Below are 12,946 nucleotides of genomic sequence, written 5' to 3' on the forward strand. Positions count from 1 at the left end.
AGAGGCGCTCGACCGCTCCGAGTCCACTGTTGTTCTCAGTTCTGGACGTCGACCAACGCGACCCCGCCGACCCTCTCTCCGACCCAACTTTTCGCTGTTCTTGCGGATCCCGTTGGCCTAGCGACTCGCAGCACCTGTACCATGTCCACGTAGGTTGCAAGTGCCGCCGGGACCCAGGTTCGCATCCGTAGTACATCTGTACATTGTAGTCCGTCGCGCGGGCCTCGACTGACGCGTTCGTTCTTAGCGTGAATTGGCCGTTCAACCTTGTAACGCGACCATATAAAATGCAGGTATCCTTCTATGATATGAAGTGTCTACCGCGAAATGCATCATCGGACATACGGGTTCATCGTCTACAGAACGAACAGGCGGCCCCGACAATGGTCGGTACGGCTGCCACGGCATCAATCTGCTTGGTGCTCTCCATGTACGTACGGCTCTCAACGCGGGCTCTCGACTGCGCGGCGTCGGCTTCAGCCTGCGCGTCCCGTCCAAGCCGTGCTGCACCAATGGCATGTTCGACCATTGGTTCGACCCATCCTTCTGCATGAGCGATGGCCAGCTGGGTCATCCCGAGGTCCAACTGTGCTCTCCTCGCTGAGGCGCTGATGATCTACCGAACCCTAGTATCTTGCCGGCCGTCGACGCTCTCCAATGCTGTGGGGAGGGTTAATACTTGCGCCACCCGAGGCCACTCCAATACCTGTGTGTGCGCTCACAGCTGCGCCCTCTCTTTAGTGCATACATCCAGGTCGTGTACGCGTAGGTTGTGAGTGCTTCGATGTCCAAGCCCAAACCTAGCGTCGGTGATCTTGCTTTTGTCGATGCTCTCGACTGATATGTTCACTTAGCATTTCCCCCCTCTCACCGGCACCGTCTCACACGGACAGGTCTCGCCATGGAATATCGACGGGACTCTTGACGTCGATCAGAGCAGTGTCGATGAAGAGAACGACGAGGTATCGTGTGCCGACAGACCGAGTGCCGACGGACAAAATGCCGATGAACAGAGCAACGAGGAATTACGCGCCGATGAATGGACCTACGACGCGAGGATGACTCCAGCACCGCAAGACAGGTCTTCAGAGACTGGTGCGACGCCCGTTTTCAAGGCAACCTGCCGCTGGCCCTCTCCGCTCGCATCCCGCTCGAGGTCTTCGAGTTCCTCATCGACGAGATGGATCCTCCCACATTGGCCGCCGCAGCGCTGGTCTGTGCACCATGGTACCCTCGAGCGATGCACAACCTCTACCACGGCGTCGATATTCGCCGCGGCGCGCGCTTCAACATGTTGTTCAAGCAGTACCACACATCTCCCCGTGTGAAGCAGCGGCTCGCAAACACATGTAAGCTGATAGTAGATGAGGTGAGTGCTCACTCCGACGTGCGTATGCGGACGGCCCTGAGTACCAGGAAAAGGATGCCCTTCGTTTCATCCGCACGGATCTCGTCCTCGCCCTATCGAGGTTCAAGTCTGTCAACTCGTTGACGCTTGACCAATGTCGGTTGAACAAGATCACGCAGCTGCGGCGGATCGTGTCTGCCTTCCCCCAGCTTACCGATTTCACCATGCATAGTATCCAGTTCGCTGAGCAAGGTGCTGCTAGTTACACGGGAGCCTCGTTATTTCAGCCATCATCTCACGCGCGTCTTCGATACCTCGACGTCAGCGTGTACGAAGAACGCATGCCGATGTTCATTAACTGGATGACATGTTCAAGTCTCTGCACCTCGCTTACGGATCTGACAGTCCGGTTTGACGATCCCTCGATGGTACAGACCCCTCTTCAAAAACTCCTCGAAACGGTGGGAGCATCGTTGACCTATTACCGCGAGGACTACGATATCAATGGCCGTAGGAGTCCCTTCATGCTACTTATAGACTTCGCCGCTGATGCGCACACACAATGTAGGTGGCCACGTCAATCTGTCGCAGAACACCGCCTTGCGATTCTTAGACTTCGGGTCGCATCGCGTCAAACACGAGGGCGAAGATCAGGGGCAGGGCGCGTGGACCAAAACAACGGACGAATTACACGGCATCTTCTCCACCATCCGCAGCCATCCACTCGAGCACATCGAGTTCCGCGTTCACGTTAGCTTTGATAACAGCATTCTCGAGCCTGAGCAGCCCGGCGTTGTCCTCGAGAAGCTTGACCGGCGGGACCTGCATAGGGTCATGGGCCAGCCATACTTCGACGCCCTGAAGATAGTCGAGGTGAAGATGTACCTGGTGCCTCAGACATACTGGGCCAGTACCCCGAGAGCTTGCGACATCGTCGATCAGAAGCTCGTGACCATGTTCGGTGGCATTTTGCAGCCATGGTCTGCCCGTGGTATAGTCAACGTTACCTAGCTTACTAGTATGATCCTTTGATATTGTAACCGTGAGTGGAGCCCGTTTGCGCGCACACACTTCCGTCTAACTCCCGTTCAGCCATTCAGCAGAACCCAGGAACCCTCACGCTAAGACGTGGCGGGTCATCCGAACGGTACAGACGAAGGTGGCGGCAACGATGCATCGTCACCGCTTGTATGGAGCGCGGCGGGGGGATCAGTCGTTCACAAGCTGTCGTTCGGCTCCATATTATTTATCGGCTGACTCAATAGGAGTACGATTGGCTTGGGTCTGGTATGAAGGTGACCCGGATTCGGTATGGTTACCATCTCTATTGATTCATGCTTGCTACGATGTCTGAATGTACTATAAATCGACAATCCAGGCTCGAGGGTGTCGGTATTTGATTGTATTGGACATGCTGAAACTCGAGACATAAGAGCAGGTCAATATCAAGTTCAAGTACAATGAGTACGTATCTGACCGTCAGATAGCGGTGCCATAGAAGGGGCTCCAACCGGGGTGGCACGAGGAAGCGGGAGAAATTTGCCTCGCACTGCCGCAAAAGAAGAGAAATCGCATGTCGACGGGAGACGTACTGTAGGAGCGAAGGCCAACCGCGGACCGACGTTCCTTGGCGTCCATGGCCTACGACAAATACATCGCGTGCCAGACTTGAGTCACTTGAGGTAATCGCACAGCACGCGCTCCGTACCTACTAAGGTCGGGCGGCATCAGTATCGTCGTGAGGGTATCAGTCGGCGCCGTTTGCTCCCGACAACTGAAGCAAGTATGTCCCGGCACCATCACTCGCAGATGCTTGATATGGTTCCATGCGGCACGAATCACCCAGAGAGGCGACCAGAGGACGACTGCACAGTCGCATCCGAATTGCAAATTCAAGTTGGTAGGGCTTGTCAAAGAGCGTTAACGTCCTGACCAATGAATGGTTCGAGCGTATAAGTAGTACTTACCAGCATCGTGAAGGGCACGAACTTCTACGCATCTTTGACAGTACCTGCCAGTGCGCTACTGGTACGTAGCGCTCGCATACATTGTCCGCTTCATCAGTACATATCCGAAAACGCGGGATTGAAGGCATGCAGCACATCTTTCAAGGGGCGCGATGAAACGACTTAGTCTGATCGGCAAGGGCAGTATCCTTTGTTTCTTTGTCTGGTGCAGGGCGAAGCCCTGTGTCGGACTGTACAAACGGGGGAATCTAACGTGAAACAGGCGAGGGCGGCAGTCATGGGGAGGACACCGGGAAGACAGTATCGATATCTTCATATAGGTATCAGCACCAGCTGGCAATGAGGGATTGTATCCGTCCAACCTTCTCCAATATGGACGCAACTTCAGCTTCTAGTTTTTCGATTGCCTACACCGCAGATCATGGCTGGACACCGAGGTACACATCCGTGGATGACCTACGGCTCCAGGAACGCGGGATCAAGCACGTGCGCGTGCAATTCGTCGATTACTCGAACACGGTGCGCTTCTGGGTGCTGCCCGTCTCGTACTTCAAGCGCGTATGCAAGCTCGCGCGTCCGAGCATGACTCTGTCGCCCGTCGCTCTCGCCTTCGTCGGCGTCCGGTTCGCCAGCGGCTTCAGCCGCATGGGCGAGTGCCTGTTTGCGATAGACCTGAACAGCTTCCGCGTATGCACGTACGCACCCGGACACGCCGTCGTCTCGACGTGGTTACAGGAGAAGGTGCCCTCACCGACCGGTGCGCTCGCGATCCCGCTGTGTCCGAGGACGATGCTGCAGAAGGTCGTCGACGAGGCCAAGGAGAAGGCTGGCCTGACGTTCCTGGTCGGCTTCGAGTCCGAGTTCGTTTTGCTGAAGAACGCATCGTCACCGCCCGAGCTGGTGAACAACGCAGGATGGAGTTGTTCCGCGGGGCTTCGCACGGGTGCAGTCGAGAGCTCTGTGCTCGACGAGATCGTCGAGTGCGTCGAGGAAGCCGGCATCGAAGTACATTACATAGTCGGAGAGGCTGCCCCTGGACAGGTATTCGTAACCGATTCTCTCAATATATATAATTGGCTCACCAGTCATCCTTGTCTCCAGTATGAACTAGTGACGGGTCCGATGTCCCCTCTTGACGCAGCCGACGCTTTGGTGTTCACCCGAGAGACCATCTACAACATCGCGCATAAGCACGGGCTCCGTGCGACCTTTGCTCCGCGCCTGCTGGCTGATAGCAGTGAGTACCCAATAAACCGAGCAATGAACTACGAGGTGGACCAGTCATGCTCACTAGCGTTTCCATAGTCGGCAGTGGCGCGCATATGCATTTGTCGCTGCACTCGACCGTCCCATTTACAGGCCCGGACACCCGATCAGACGCCGCGTTAGCACCCGAGCTCACACCCACCCAGCGCTCCTTCCTCCAGACACTCGTCGAGCACATCGCTTCCCTGAGCGAGCGCGATCACACTGCCAACCAACGCCTCCTACAAGCGCGTCGAAGACGGCATCTTCTCGGGCGGCACGTACGCATGCTGGGGGTGGCACAACAAAGACGCTCCTGTGAGAATCTGTGGGGACGGGCGGGCGAACCACTTCGAGGTGAAGACGATAGACGGCACGTCGAACCCGTATCTTGTCTCGGCCGGCATCTTGGCGGCTGGATTGGAGGGCGTGTTGAACGGGGCGGAGCTGAAGACGGGGAATTGCGCTAAGCCCGCGGCGCGGATGAGCGAAGAAGAGAGGAAGGCGGTGGGGTTGGAGAATCCCCGTCGCTTTCCCCGGACAGTCAGCGACGCTCGGCGGATGCTGGACGAGGATCAGTATCTGAAAGAGGCCCTAGGCGCCGAGTTCGTGGGCATATATCTGGGAGTGAGCAAGGTGAGTCAAGTTCCTCGACAGCGGAACAATGTACTCACGAGTGCCTTCCATGACGCAGTTGTTAGAAGAACATATGACACTGCCTACCGAGGAAGCGACAGTTACCCGTCTTGTCGAGACCTTCTAGAGCACGTCGCATTCTTTGGTCCAGATTAACAGAGAGGGACACCAGTTCAGGAAAATATGCATAAGGCTTATCATTGCGCTACGTCGATTGCTGCGATAGTTTGGGATATCACGCTGAGACGACGACGACCCGTTGGCACACAGGCACAGTTGATGGCGCTGTCCACGGAAGAAGCCAGTGCTGAACACTTGACAGAAGTCTCCTAGTCGACACGAGTATCACAGCTCGTTCCTCGTAAGTGAGCTTGACCTACACAGCTTGGAGAGGTTCCTATATGCGATACTCCATAGGCCTGATATTGCTCGTCCGGGTTAGCGGCATGCATAAAGCACAAGCTCACGACCTTACTGCCGCCGGATCGTCGGTAGTATGCAACCAGACGCGTGATCGTCTCCTCTTCGCTCGGAAGTTTCATGTACTCCTCCAACAACTGAGAGACGCGTACTAAGCGTAGGTCACCCCACAAACAAGGCATGACGCACCTTGTTCACGGCTGCATATTTCGTCACGATCTCCTCGCCCAGCTTCTCACTGAGGTACCGATCTCTCTGCAGCAGCTGCCTCGCGTCACTCACCGTCCACGGAGACGAGTTCGACGTCCCGTCCGCCGTCTTGATCTCCAAGTGGTGCGCGCCCTACGTGCCGCGCAGCCGGATCGGCGCGTCCTTGTTGTCCATGTCCCAGCAGGCGTACGCGTAACGCCGGCCTAGATACCGTCGAGCATGCGCGCGTAGGACGCGGAGGTGGGCAGCGTGAACGCGCAGAGGGAAGGCAGTTGCTCGAGGATGCCCTGGAGGAAGGACCGCTCCGTGTTGGCGCGAAAGCCGCGTCGGGCTGCGTGTCTGACGCTGGAGACTTGCCTGAATGGCCAGAGAAGTGTAGGTTCGCACCGTTGTCACCTGCGGAGGACGGATGCTGCGAGTCAGGCGCGCCCCGTGGTGGTCTGTTGAGAGGAAAGCTTACAGTTGTCGGCGTGCAGCTGTGGGGCGAACGTAGCATGGAGGCCATCCGTGCTGGCGACGTTGTAGATGGTCTCTCTGGTGTGCACAACTGCGTCGGCTGCCTCGAGCGGGGACAGAGGGTCGGTGACAACTTCGAACTGTCGGTGTCGCGTCAGCATACATATTGCTAGAACGAGCTGCGTGTAAAGGCTTACCTGTCCAGGAGCCGACTCCGCGTCTATCATCTGCAAGTCAAACCCTGCCTCCTGCAGGTCGTCTGCGATCCCCATCAATACGGTATTCCCCACTACAACTGTCCAGAATTTCGCCGAACACGACTAACCGCCATCGACCACCGTTACGGGCTTGGGAGATATCGCGCTCAGGAGTATAAACTCAGACTCAAAGCCAGCGAGGAAGAGTCCGGCCTTGGCCTGAGCCTCGTCGACGATGTGCTTCAGCAATGTCCGCGGACACAGCGGGTTGGCCAAACTGCCGTTCGGAAGCGGGGCCTTCTCCTGAAACCAGCCCATCACCACCGCCTGCCCGGGGGCGTACGGGCACAGACGGAAACTGTTCAGGTCGATGACATAGAGATGCTCGCCCGTCCCGTTAAACCCCTCGGCCGCGTTGAGTCCCACCAGTCCCAGCGTGACATGAGATAAGCCCACCTCAGGGCGCGCCGTTTCGCAAAGTCTGGTGAAGTATGAGACGGGGAGGATACGGAAGCGTACTACGGTGTTGACCAGGTCAACCCATTGCACGCGCACATAGGCGACCCCTCGTTCTGCCAGTCGTAGAGCGTGCACGGACGCGTACTTTGGCTGTGAAGCCTGTTCAGGCCTGTAGACGACGCCGATTTACGACGTGGTGGGAGATAGTCTGACTGAGTCGTAGGCAGGGGCGACGATTGGGTGTTGCTGCGAGTCGATGCCTCCTCCGAGTCGCGAGGCTCGCAGACGACGGTGACTGCAACTGAACTCGGCGGCATCTCGGCGCGCCACCTGGGAGACCTCGCGCCAGCCACCTCGCCCGTAGACCGTCATGCTCATTCCAGTCACGCCTGTCGCTACGCAGCTCGTAGCGACTGGCAGAAAGCTAGCAATACCTCTACGTGCAGCGTCTGGCGTCGCCGTAGGCCCCTTTCCGCTAGTGCCCAGCAAGCTATACGTCGCCTCAAGCACTCTCGGTCGCCTCGCGGGAGCATCTTCCCATCTCACATCGTGGGCTGTACCCGTTGAAAAGGCGCATATGACCGCTGTAGCGGGCATGGCAGATAAGCAGGGTGGGTGGAAGAGACAGAGGCTAGTGTAGCAAAGCGTGGGTGGCAACGCAGCAGGGCGGTGAGTGTTCCTCATGAATGCACGTCTTCGCGTAACTCGCCCCGCCCGTCTTGCAGACGCACACTATACGCTACGGCGCCGTCCACCGCGCTTTCGCGCACGCCCGTTAATTCAGGTCTGCTGCTTGACCGTCCACATCATGTGAAGGAAGTTACACATGAATGCGACTCTAAGTAGGTGCACCTATGTACATATCTTGGGCTGTTGTGTTTGTGGGCAGGCTCGTACTGCGCGCATTCACACTGCACGACCGTAACCCGTAACGTCGCTACAGTTGTTGTTGAACGTTAACGACGTTGAACGCTGAATCTCGACGAGCGGGGTAAGTGCGGCGCCTTGACGAGCGTTAGCAGCGTAACCCGGCGATCAGCGTGCGATTCATCAAGATTTCGGGGCACAGCCTCTGCTAGTCACATATACATGGCCTTGGTGCGTTCCTGCATACATAGCTACTCCGGGATAGCATTGTGCGCGATCACCACCCTAGCGATGGTACCTTCCAAGTTTCGTATGCTGCGCAATCCTAGCTCATGCATTCGGGTAGCGTTTGTCTCCTCCCTTAGGCGACATGCCATGCACACAAGTCGCACAACGGGGTCCAGATAGGCTGACTTACGACGACGGATCGGGTGCCGACAAACGGAGCGCTAACGACTCGAGCAGACTTGTCTCTGTGCAGAGCGGCAGCTTGCTATTGACCGCCGATGCTGCTCGCTTTCCGCTCGAGGTCTTCGAGGACATCATCGACGCAATGAACACCCGCACGTTACTTGCAGCGGCGCAGGTCTGCGCAGCATGGTACCCTCGAGCCATGCGCAACCTCTACTACGCCATCGAGATAAGCGGACGCAGAAGCTTCGACATCCTGTTCAAGCAGCGTCGCACGTCTCCTTATGTCAAGCAGTGGCTCGCAACTACGCGCGAGCTGCGAGTCAGAGACGGTAGCACCATCGCTGTTCAAGTTGGTGGCAGAAATCCTCGCTTTCTTCACGCACTCCCCCCAGCCCTTGGCCACGCACTGTTCAGAGTGCAGCGTCTTGCGATCAGTGGGCTGCGTGGTGACGAGCACCCGACATTTTTTCTTGGCCTGTCGCAGTTCTCGTCCGTCGTGTCACTGGAACTGTCCCTGTGTTCGCTGAACCACATCTCACAGCTTCGGCGGATCATATATACCTTCCCCCTGCTTACAACACTCACACTAGAAGATATCCAAATCGCTCCGCACGATACTGTCAGTTCTGTGGGGGCATCCTTTCGGTCACCATCTGATGTGCATCTGCGCCATCTACATATCACTGCGCACCGGAAGCCCGAATTTATCGACTGGATAGCGCAGTCAGACCTCTGCGCCTCCATCGAGGATCTGACAATCTGGCTACTGGTACAAGACGAATCCGCGCGGCAAAGCGTCGGCGCACTACTCAAAAGCGCGGGGTCTTCCTTGACTCAATTACAATCTCATAGTAAGGATTCACCTTTCCTTGCTCCTCCGACTTCGCCGCTGACATGCATGCTCGGTCTAGTTGTCCACGGCGACCTAGTGCACAACACCGCCTTGCGATCCTTGGATCTCTATCTCAATAGCGTCCCTCTCACGGCAAAAAACCAGGGGCTTAACACGGACAAACTAGCGCGCCAGTTACACGGCGTCCTCTCCACCGTCCGAAGCCACGAGCTCGAGCACATCGCCATCGCGACAAGCATCCACTGCAACAAGAAGGACACCATCCTCGCCGCTATCCTCGAGCACCTCGCATCCGCCCTCGAGCACCTCGATCTGCGGGCCCTGCACGCGGCCATGAGCCAGCCGTGCTTCGACGCGCTGAAGGCTGTCGACGTGAAGATGGACATGCGGGGTCTGCGGATGGACAAGGGGGGCCTGCAGCGCCGCAGCAAGGCTGAGGTCGAGGAATTCAGTCGGACGTTCGAGGCCATGTTCCGGGGTTTTCTCCGGCCGTGGTCTGACCGCGGTATAGTCAAGCGCTTCACCTGGGTACGAATGCCGTAGACGTGAGTGAGCTGCTGCGCGTGAACGGGAAGATGTCTTACCTCCTATCCGTGTTAGCCGTCTGCGCCCCATGGCTTTCGAGACAAGCTCGTTTGCTCCGACCGGCGGTGACTCGTAGTCGGGACGCTGTCTGGGGTTTGGGAACTGAACCTGTTGGTTACAAAGCGCCAAGTCAAAGCAACCGTTTTGCCTGGACACAACGAACCGCGCTTCGCCGAATAGCGATCACTGTCCAGAAAAACATATGACATTGGATAAGATATGAGCATACTTTTGGGTTGATTAGACATAAATCATGATGAAGAAACGGAAAGCCTATCATAAGGAGAGAACTGGAAACGGAAGAAAGCGATCAAGCAAAACGTATGTAAAGCAGATCAAAGCAGAGGAGTAAGACATCTACATCTAAATCAACTGCGTATTGATTTGTGCCCAAGATTCCGCCCGGCTGCAGGCAGAGGCCTCAGACTCACCCGGGGTTCGCGTCGCCTTCAGGTATTCTTTGTACTGGTCCTTCTCCTCCTCGGTGACACTCGCATCTTCGTGTGTGAGCTGCTCAGGAGGGCGTTCTGGGAACAGCGCAGAAATATACGCGTAGATGCGCGGGTCTCCCCCATCCAACGCCGGCGATACGATGGTATACATGCGTACGCGGGCGCGGGGCTTCCAGCCTCGCCGAATGGTGGGGACGCCAAAGGCCGCGCTGACCGGCATCGAGATCATCGTCAGCTCGGGACAGAGCTCTACGATGTGCTGGAGCGCCCCGAGAGGCGGCTCTGTGCCCACGCAGAACGCGGGCATGAACTCCAGATTCTGGATGCGCGGGAAGGCCTGCGCGATCGTCCGGATGTCGCTCGCGGTGAGCGCGAAGCTTTTGGCGTAGACTATCAGGTGGGTGAGCTGATCGAGCTCGAGAAGGGGACGCAGGATCTTCAGATTGATGATGCTGGGTCGGCAGCCGTTGTCCTCGGAATCCATGCGCCAGCAATGGAGCTCGACTTGCGCAGGGACGATGTGAAGGGCGCCTTTGTCAATACGGCGAGATGCTTGATTAGCATGTCGTTTTCATACACTTCTGCCGTGATGTGTATGCCAAGGTTCGCCAGGGAGGTCGAGCCGAGCTTTTCCAGCAAGGCCAAAGATGAAGCATCCAGGGCTTCGAACTGCAAGGAGAGGTCTCGGACGGACGGAAGGCACCGAGAAGGCAGGGCGGAGACAACCATGTCATCCAATGTATACCAGTTCGCCTTGATGTCGACGTATTGCAGGGAAGCCGATTCAGCGACCGCAAGGAGGACGTCGTCGAACAGCGGACTTGTGCACCTGAACTCGACAAGCCTCGCCGTGCGGACGAGATCCGCAAGCGCGACGCTCACGGCGACGTCCAGGGGTTCGCTCGGGTCTCCAGTGAGCCTGAGACGGCTCAGCTTCGGGCATGTGCTCCTGACGACATCGAAAATAGTGGCCATCGGCTCTCTGTCTGTGAGCGCCATGTCCAACGATAACTCCTGCAGAAGCGGATTGGTGAATAGCTTAGGCTTGAGCAGCCTCGATACGGCAGGCCTATGCTCGGTCCATGCGAACGAGAGTAGGTTTGGCAATAGCTTGAGGGTAGTGGGAAGGTACGTCAACAATTCGACGGCCTGAGATTCCGGTAGTTGCTTGTGCAAGTCGTTGCTCCAGACGAGCCGCCTAATATGTTGCCCGTACCATACAACACGAGATGTGGACCAATCTTGAGAGTGGATGAGATGTTGAGAACGCTAGACCGTGTCTTTCAGCTCCGATACCTCGTTCAAGCGACATGAAGCTGACACTTACCTGTGGGGCATTCCCGTCGTCTCGCACTTGCATCCACATACCGTACGGTATCAGAGTGAGGAGAGGGACTAGAGTATCCATCTCTTCCCACAGGACCGCGGTCGCCCCCGCATAGAACTCCTTACTCGCGACAGCGAGATTGGCGACAGATCGCTTCCCTTCTCCTTCTCCATGGACAGCCCGTACTATCAAGTCGAATAGCTCGAAAACAGAAAAACACGCGTAACAAGCAGACATGTCCCTCTGGAATGGAGGCACAGTGCTCTATACAAAGCACTTGTCAGGAAAGAGCATCAGCGATGGAGTGGCAGACGTACCGGGCTAGACCCGTCACGGTCGCTCCTAGCCAGTGAGGGCAGCGACATATTGCGGAGGCTCGTATGGGGGGGATCCAGTGTGGCTGCTCGGGAGTTATATACTGGAACTTGGCGCCTACATTCCTGGGGATTGTGCGCTTCTGTGGCCGTGGTCGCTTTGATGCCGCGACGATTACATATGTGGCCACAGAGATAAATCAGGATAAAGCGTGGTTGCCACGGGCCTACCCAGTGGTCCCAAGTATCCCGCACGTGGGACCGCTATCGTTAGATCGCTTCCATTGGAGCAATCGCACAAAGGAAGATACTAAATAGGTAATTCTAGAGCTGGTACATGAAACATCTCGGGGCGAGTTGTGCGGTCTTCCCCGGATGAGTGAACAAAGCACAATTTTGATCAAAGGGCATTGTTGAGGGCCAGCCACCAATCAAAGCGCTCTCACAGAGTGAGCGGCCTATCAACGCAGTGTTGGCCCTGGCTAGCGTAGCAAGGCCATCGCGAATGTCCTCTAACGCATGCCACACGCCAGGGCAGTTGCCCAGTGGGTACGTGTTCATTGAACATGTACACCACTCCCTTAGTTCTGCCACTGCAGTACTTAGGCCTTTATTCAAAAGCTAGATTGCACTGCTGTTGAGAAATGATCGCCACCGTGATAGGTTTGACGGCTGGCCCGGGGAAGCTTCGAGATGATGAGCCAACCTGAGTAATACTAGTAAATAAACTTGAATGGGACGAAAGTTCGGACGGTATCGCCTCAGACGTACCATGTCCCCCACTTCTCCGCAGCAAAAGCAGTAGTTCGACATAATTAAAACAATTTAAACGACCCAGATGTTCAGGCTGGATGTTGTAAGGACGTCGGTCGAAAGTGGCACACGACTTACGTAATGATGATTCTGATGGTAGAATCTGAGATCTAAATCTGCGCATCCCTCGAGCGCTGGTTAGTCCATAGCAACAAGCCACAGCCACAGCCACACCACCCAAGTCCGAGTCCTAGACGCGAGGGCGGCCAAGGCGGATTTACAAGTTGACCTTTCACTGGTACGTACTGGCAGGAGATCTGTTGTCATATTCACGGGTCGAACTACGTCGTCTGTGCAACCTCAAGATATTTACATCCACAGTGTCGGGTGCCAGTGGCCGCACTTGCTATATCAATCATGCCGGAGGTCGTGCAGGTCGTGCA

General features: G+C 56.4%; 5 protein-coding genes across 5 annotated transcripts; 3 read left to right on the forward strand and 2 right to left on the reverse strand.

Annotated features, from left to right (window-relative positions):
• Positions 1-1,039: 1,039 nt before the first annotated feature.
• On the forward strand, positions 1,040-2,359 carry B0H18DRAFT_1121239 (uncharacterized protein; the record flags this gene model as incomplete). The annotated part of the gene is made up of 3 exons (XM_048034296.1): positions 1,040-1,369; positions 1,423-1,858; positions 1,917-2,359. The coding sequence occupies 3 exons, from the start codon at positions 1,040-1,042 to the stop codon at positions 2,357-2,359; spliced, it is 1,209 nt and encodes a 402-aa protein (XP_047890968.1).
• A 1,328-nt stretch (positions 2,360-3,687) lies between these two features.
• On the forward strand, positions 3,688-5,323 carry B0H18DRAFT_1121240 (FLU1-II; the record flags this gene model as incomplete). The annotated part of the gene is made up of 5 exons (XM_048034297.1): positions 3,688-4,356; positions 4,417-4,552; positions 4,621-4,748; positions 4,810-5,196; positions 5,255-5,323. 5 exons carry the CDS (start codon positions 3,688-3,690, stop codon positions 5,321-5,323), a joined length of 1,389 nt encoding a protein of 462 aa, XP_047890969.1.
• A 635-nt stretch (positions 5,324-5,958) lies between these two features.
• On the reverse strand, positions 5,959-7,255 carry B0H18DRAFT_956515 (uncharacterized protein; the record flags this gene model as incomplete). The annotated part of the gene is made up of 5 exons (XM_048042464.1): positions 5,959-6,029; positions 6,287-6,422; positions 6,480-6,541; positions 6,608-7,051; positions 7,084-7,255. The coding sequence occupies 5 exons, from the start codon at positions 7,253-7,255 to the stop codon at positions 5,959-5,961; spliced, it is 885 nt and encodes a 294-aa protein (XP_047890970.1).
• Positions 7,256-7,899: 644 nt separating this feature from the next.
• B0H18DRAFT_537710 (uncharacterized protein) lies at positions 7,900-9,790 on the forward strand. The gene is made up of 3 exons (XM_048038519.1): positions 7,900-9,070; positions 9,131-9,617; positions 9,673-9,790. Exons 1-2 carry the CDS (start codon positions 8,176-8,178, stop codon positions 9,613-9,615), a joined length of 1,380 nt encoding a protein of 459 aa, XP_047890971.1. The 5' UTR covers positions 7,900-8,175; the 3' UTR covers positions 9,616-9,617; positions 9,673-9,790.
• Positions 9,791-10,388: 598 nt separating this feature from the next.
• On the reverse strand, positions 10,389-11,801 carry B0H18DRAFT_1105844 (uncharacterized protein; the record flags this gene model as incomplete). Its single annotated transcript, XM_048032668.1, has 3 exons — positions 10,389-11,378; positions 11,437-11,700; positions 11,754-11,801. 3 exons carry the CDS (start codon positions 11,799-11,801, stop codon positions 10,548-10,550), a joined length of 1,143 nt encoding a protein of 380 aa, XP_047890972.1. The 3' UTR covers positions 10,389-10,547.
• Between the last annotated feature and the right edge of the window lie 1,145 nt (positions 11,802-12,946).

Source organism: Fomitopsis serialis (assembly GCF_022376445.1).
Source record: "Fomitopsis serialis strain Sig1Antser10 chromosome Unknown B0H18scaffold_58, whole genome shotgun sequence".
Lineage (NCBI taxonomy): Eukaryota > Fungi > Basidiomycota > Agaricomycetes > Polyporales > Fomitopsidaceae > Fomitopsis > Fomitopsis serialis.

Excerpts from the sequence above, each read along its gene's own strand:
- B0H18DRAFT_537710 (XM_048038519.1), top strand. The coding sequence starts at position 8,176 with ATGCCATGCACACAAGTCGCACAACGGGGTCCAGATAGGCTGACTTAC. Across the intron at positions 9,071-9,130 it reads GACTCAATTACAATCTCATA|TTGTCCACGGCGACCTAGTG; the intron begins GTAAGGATTCAC and ends TGCTCGGTCTAG.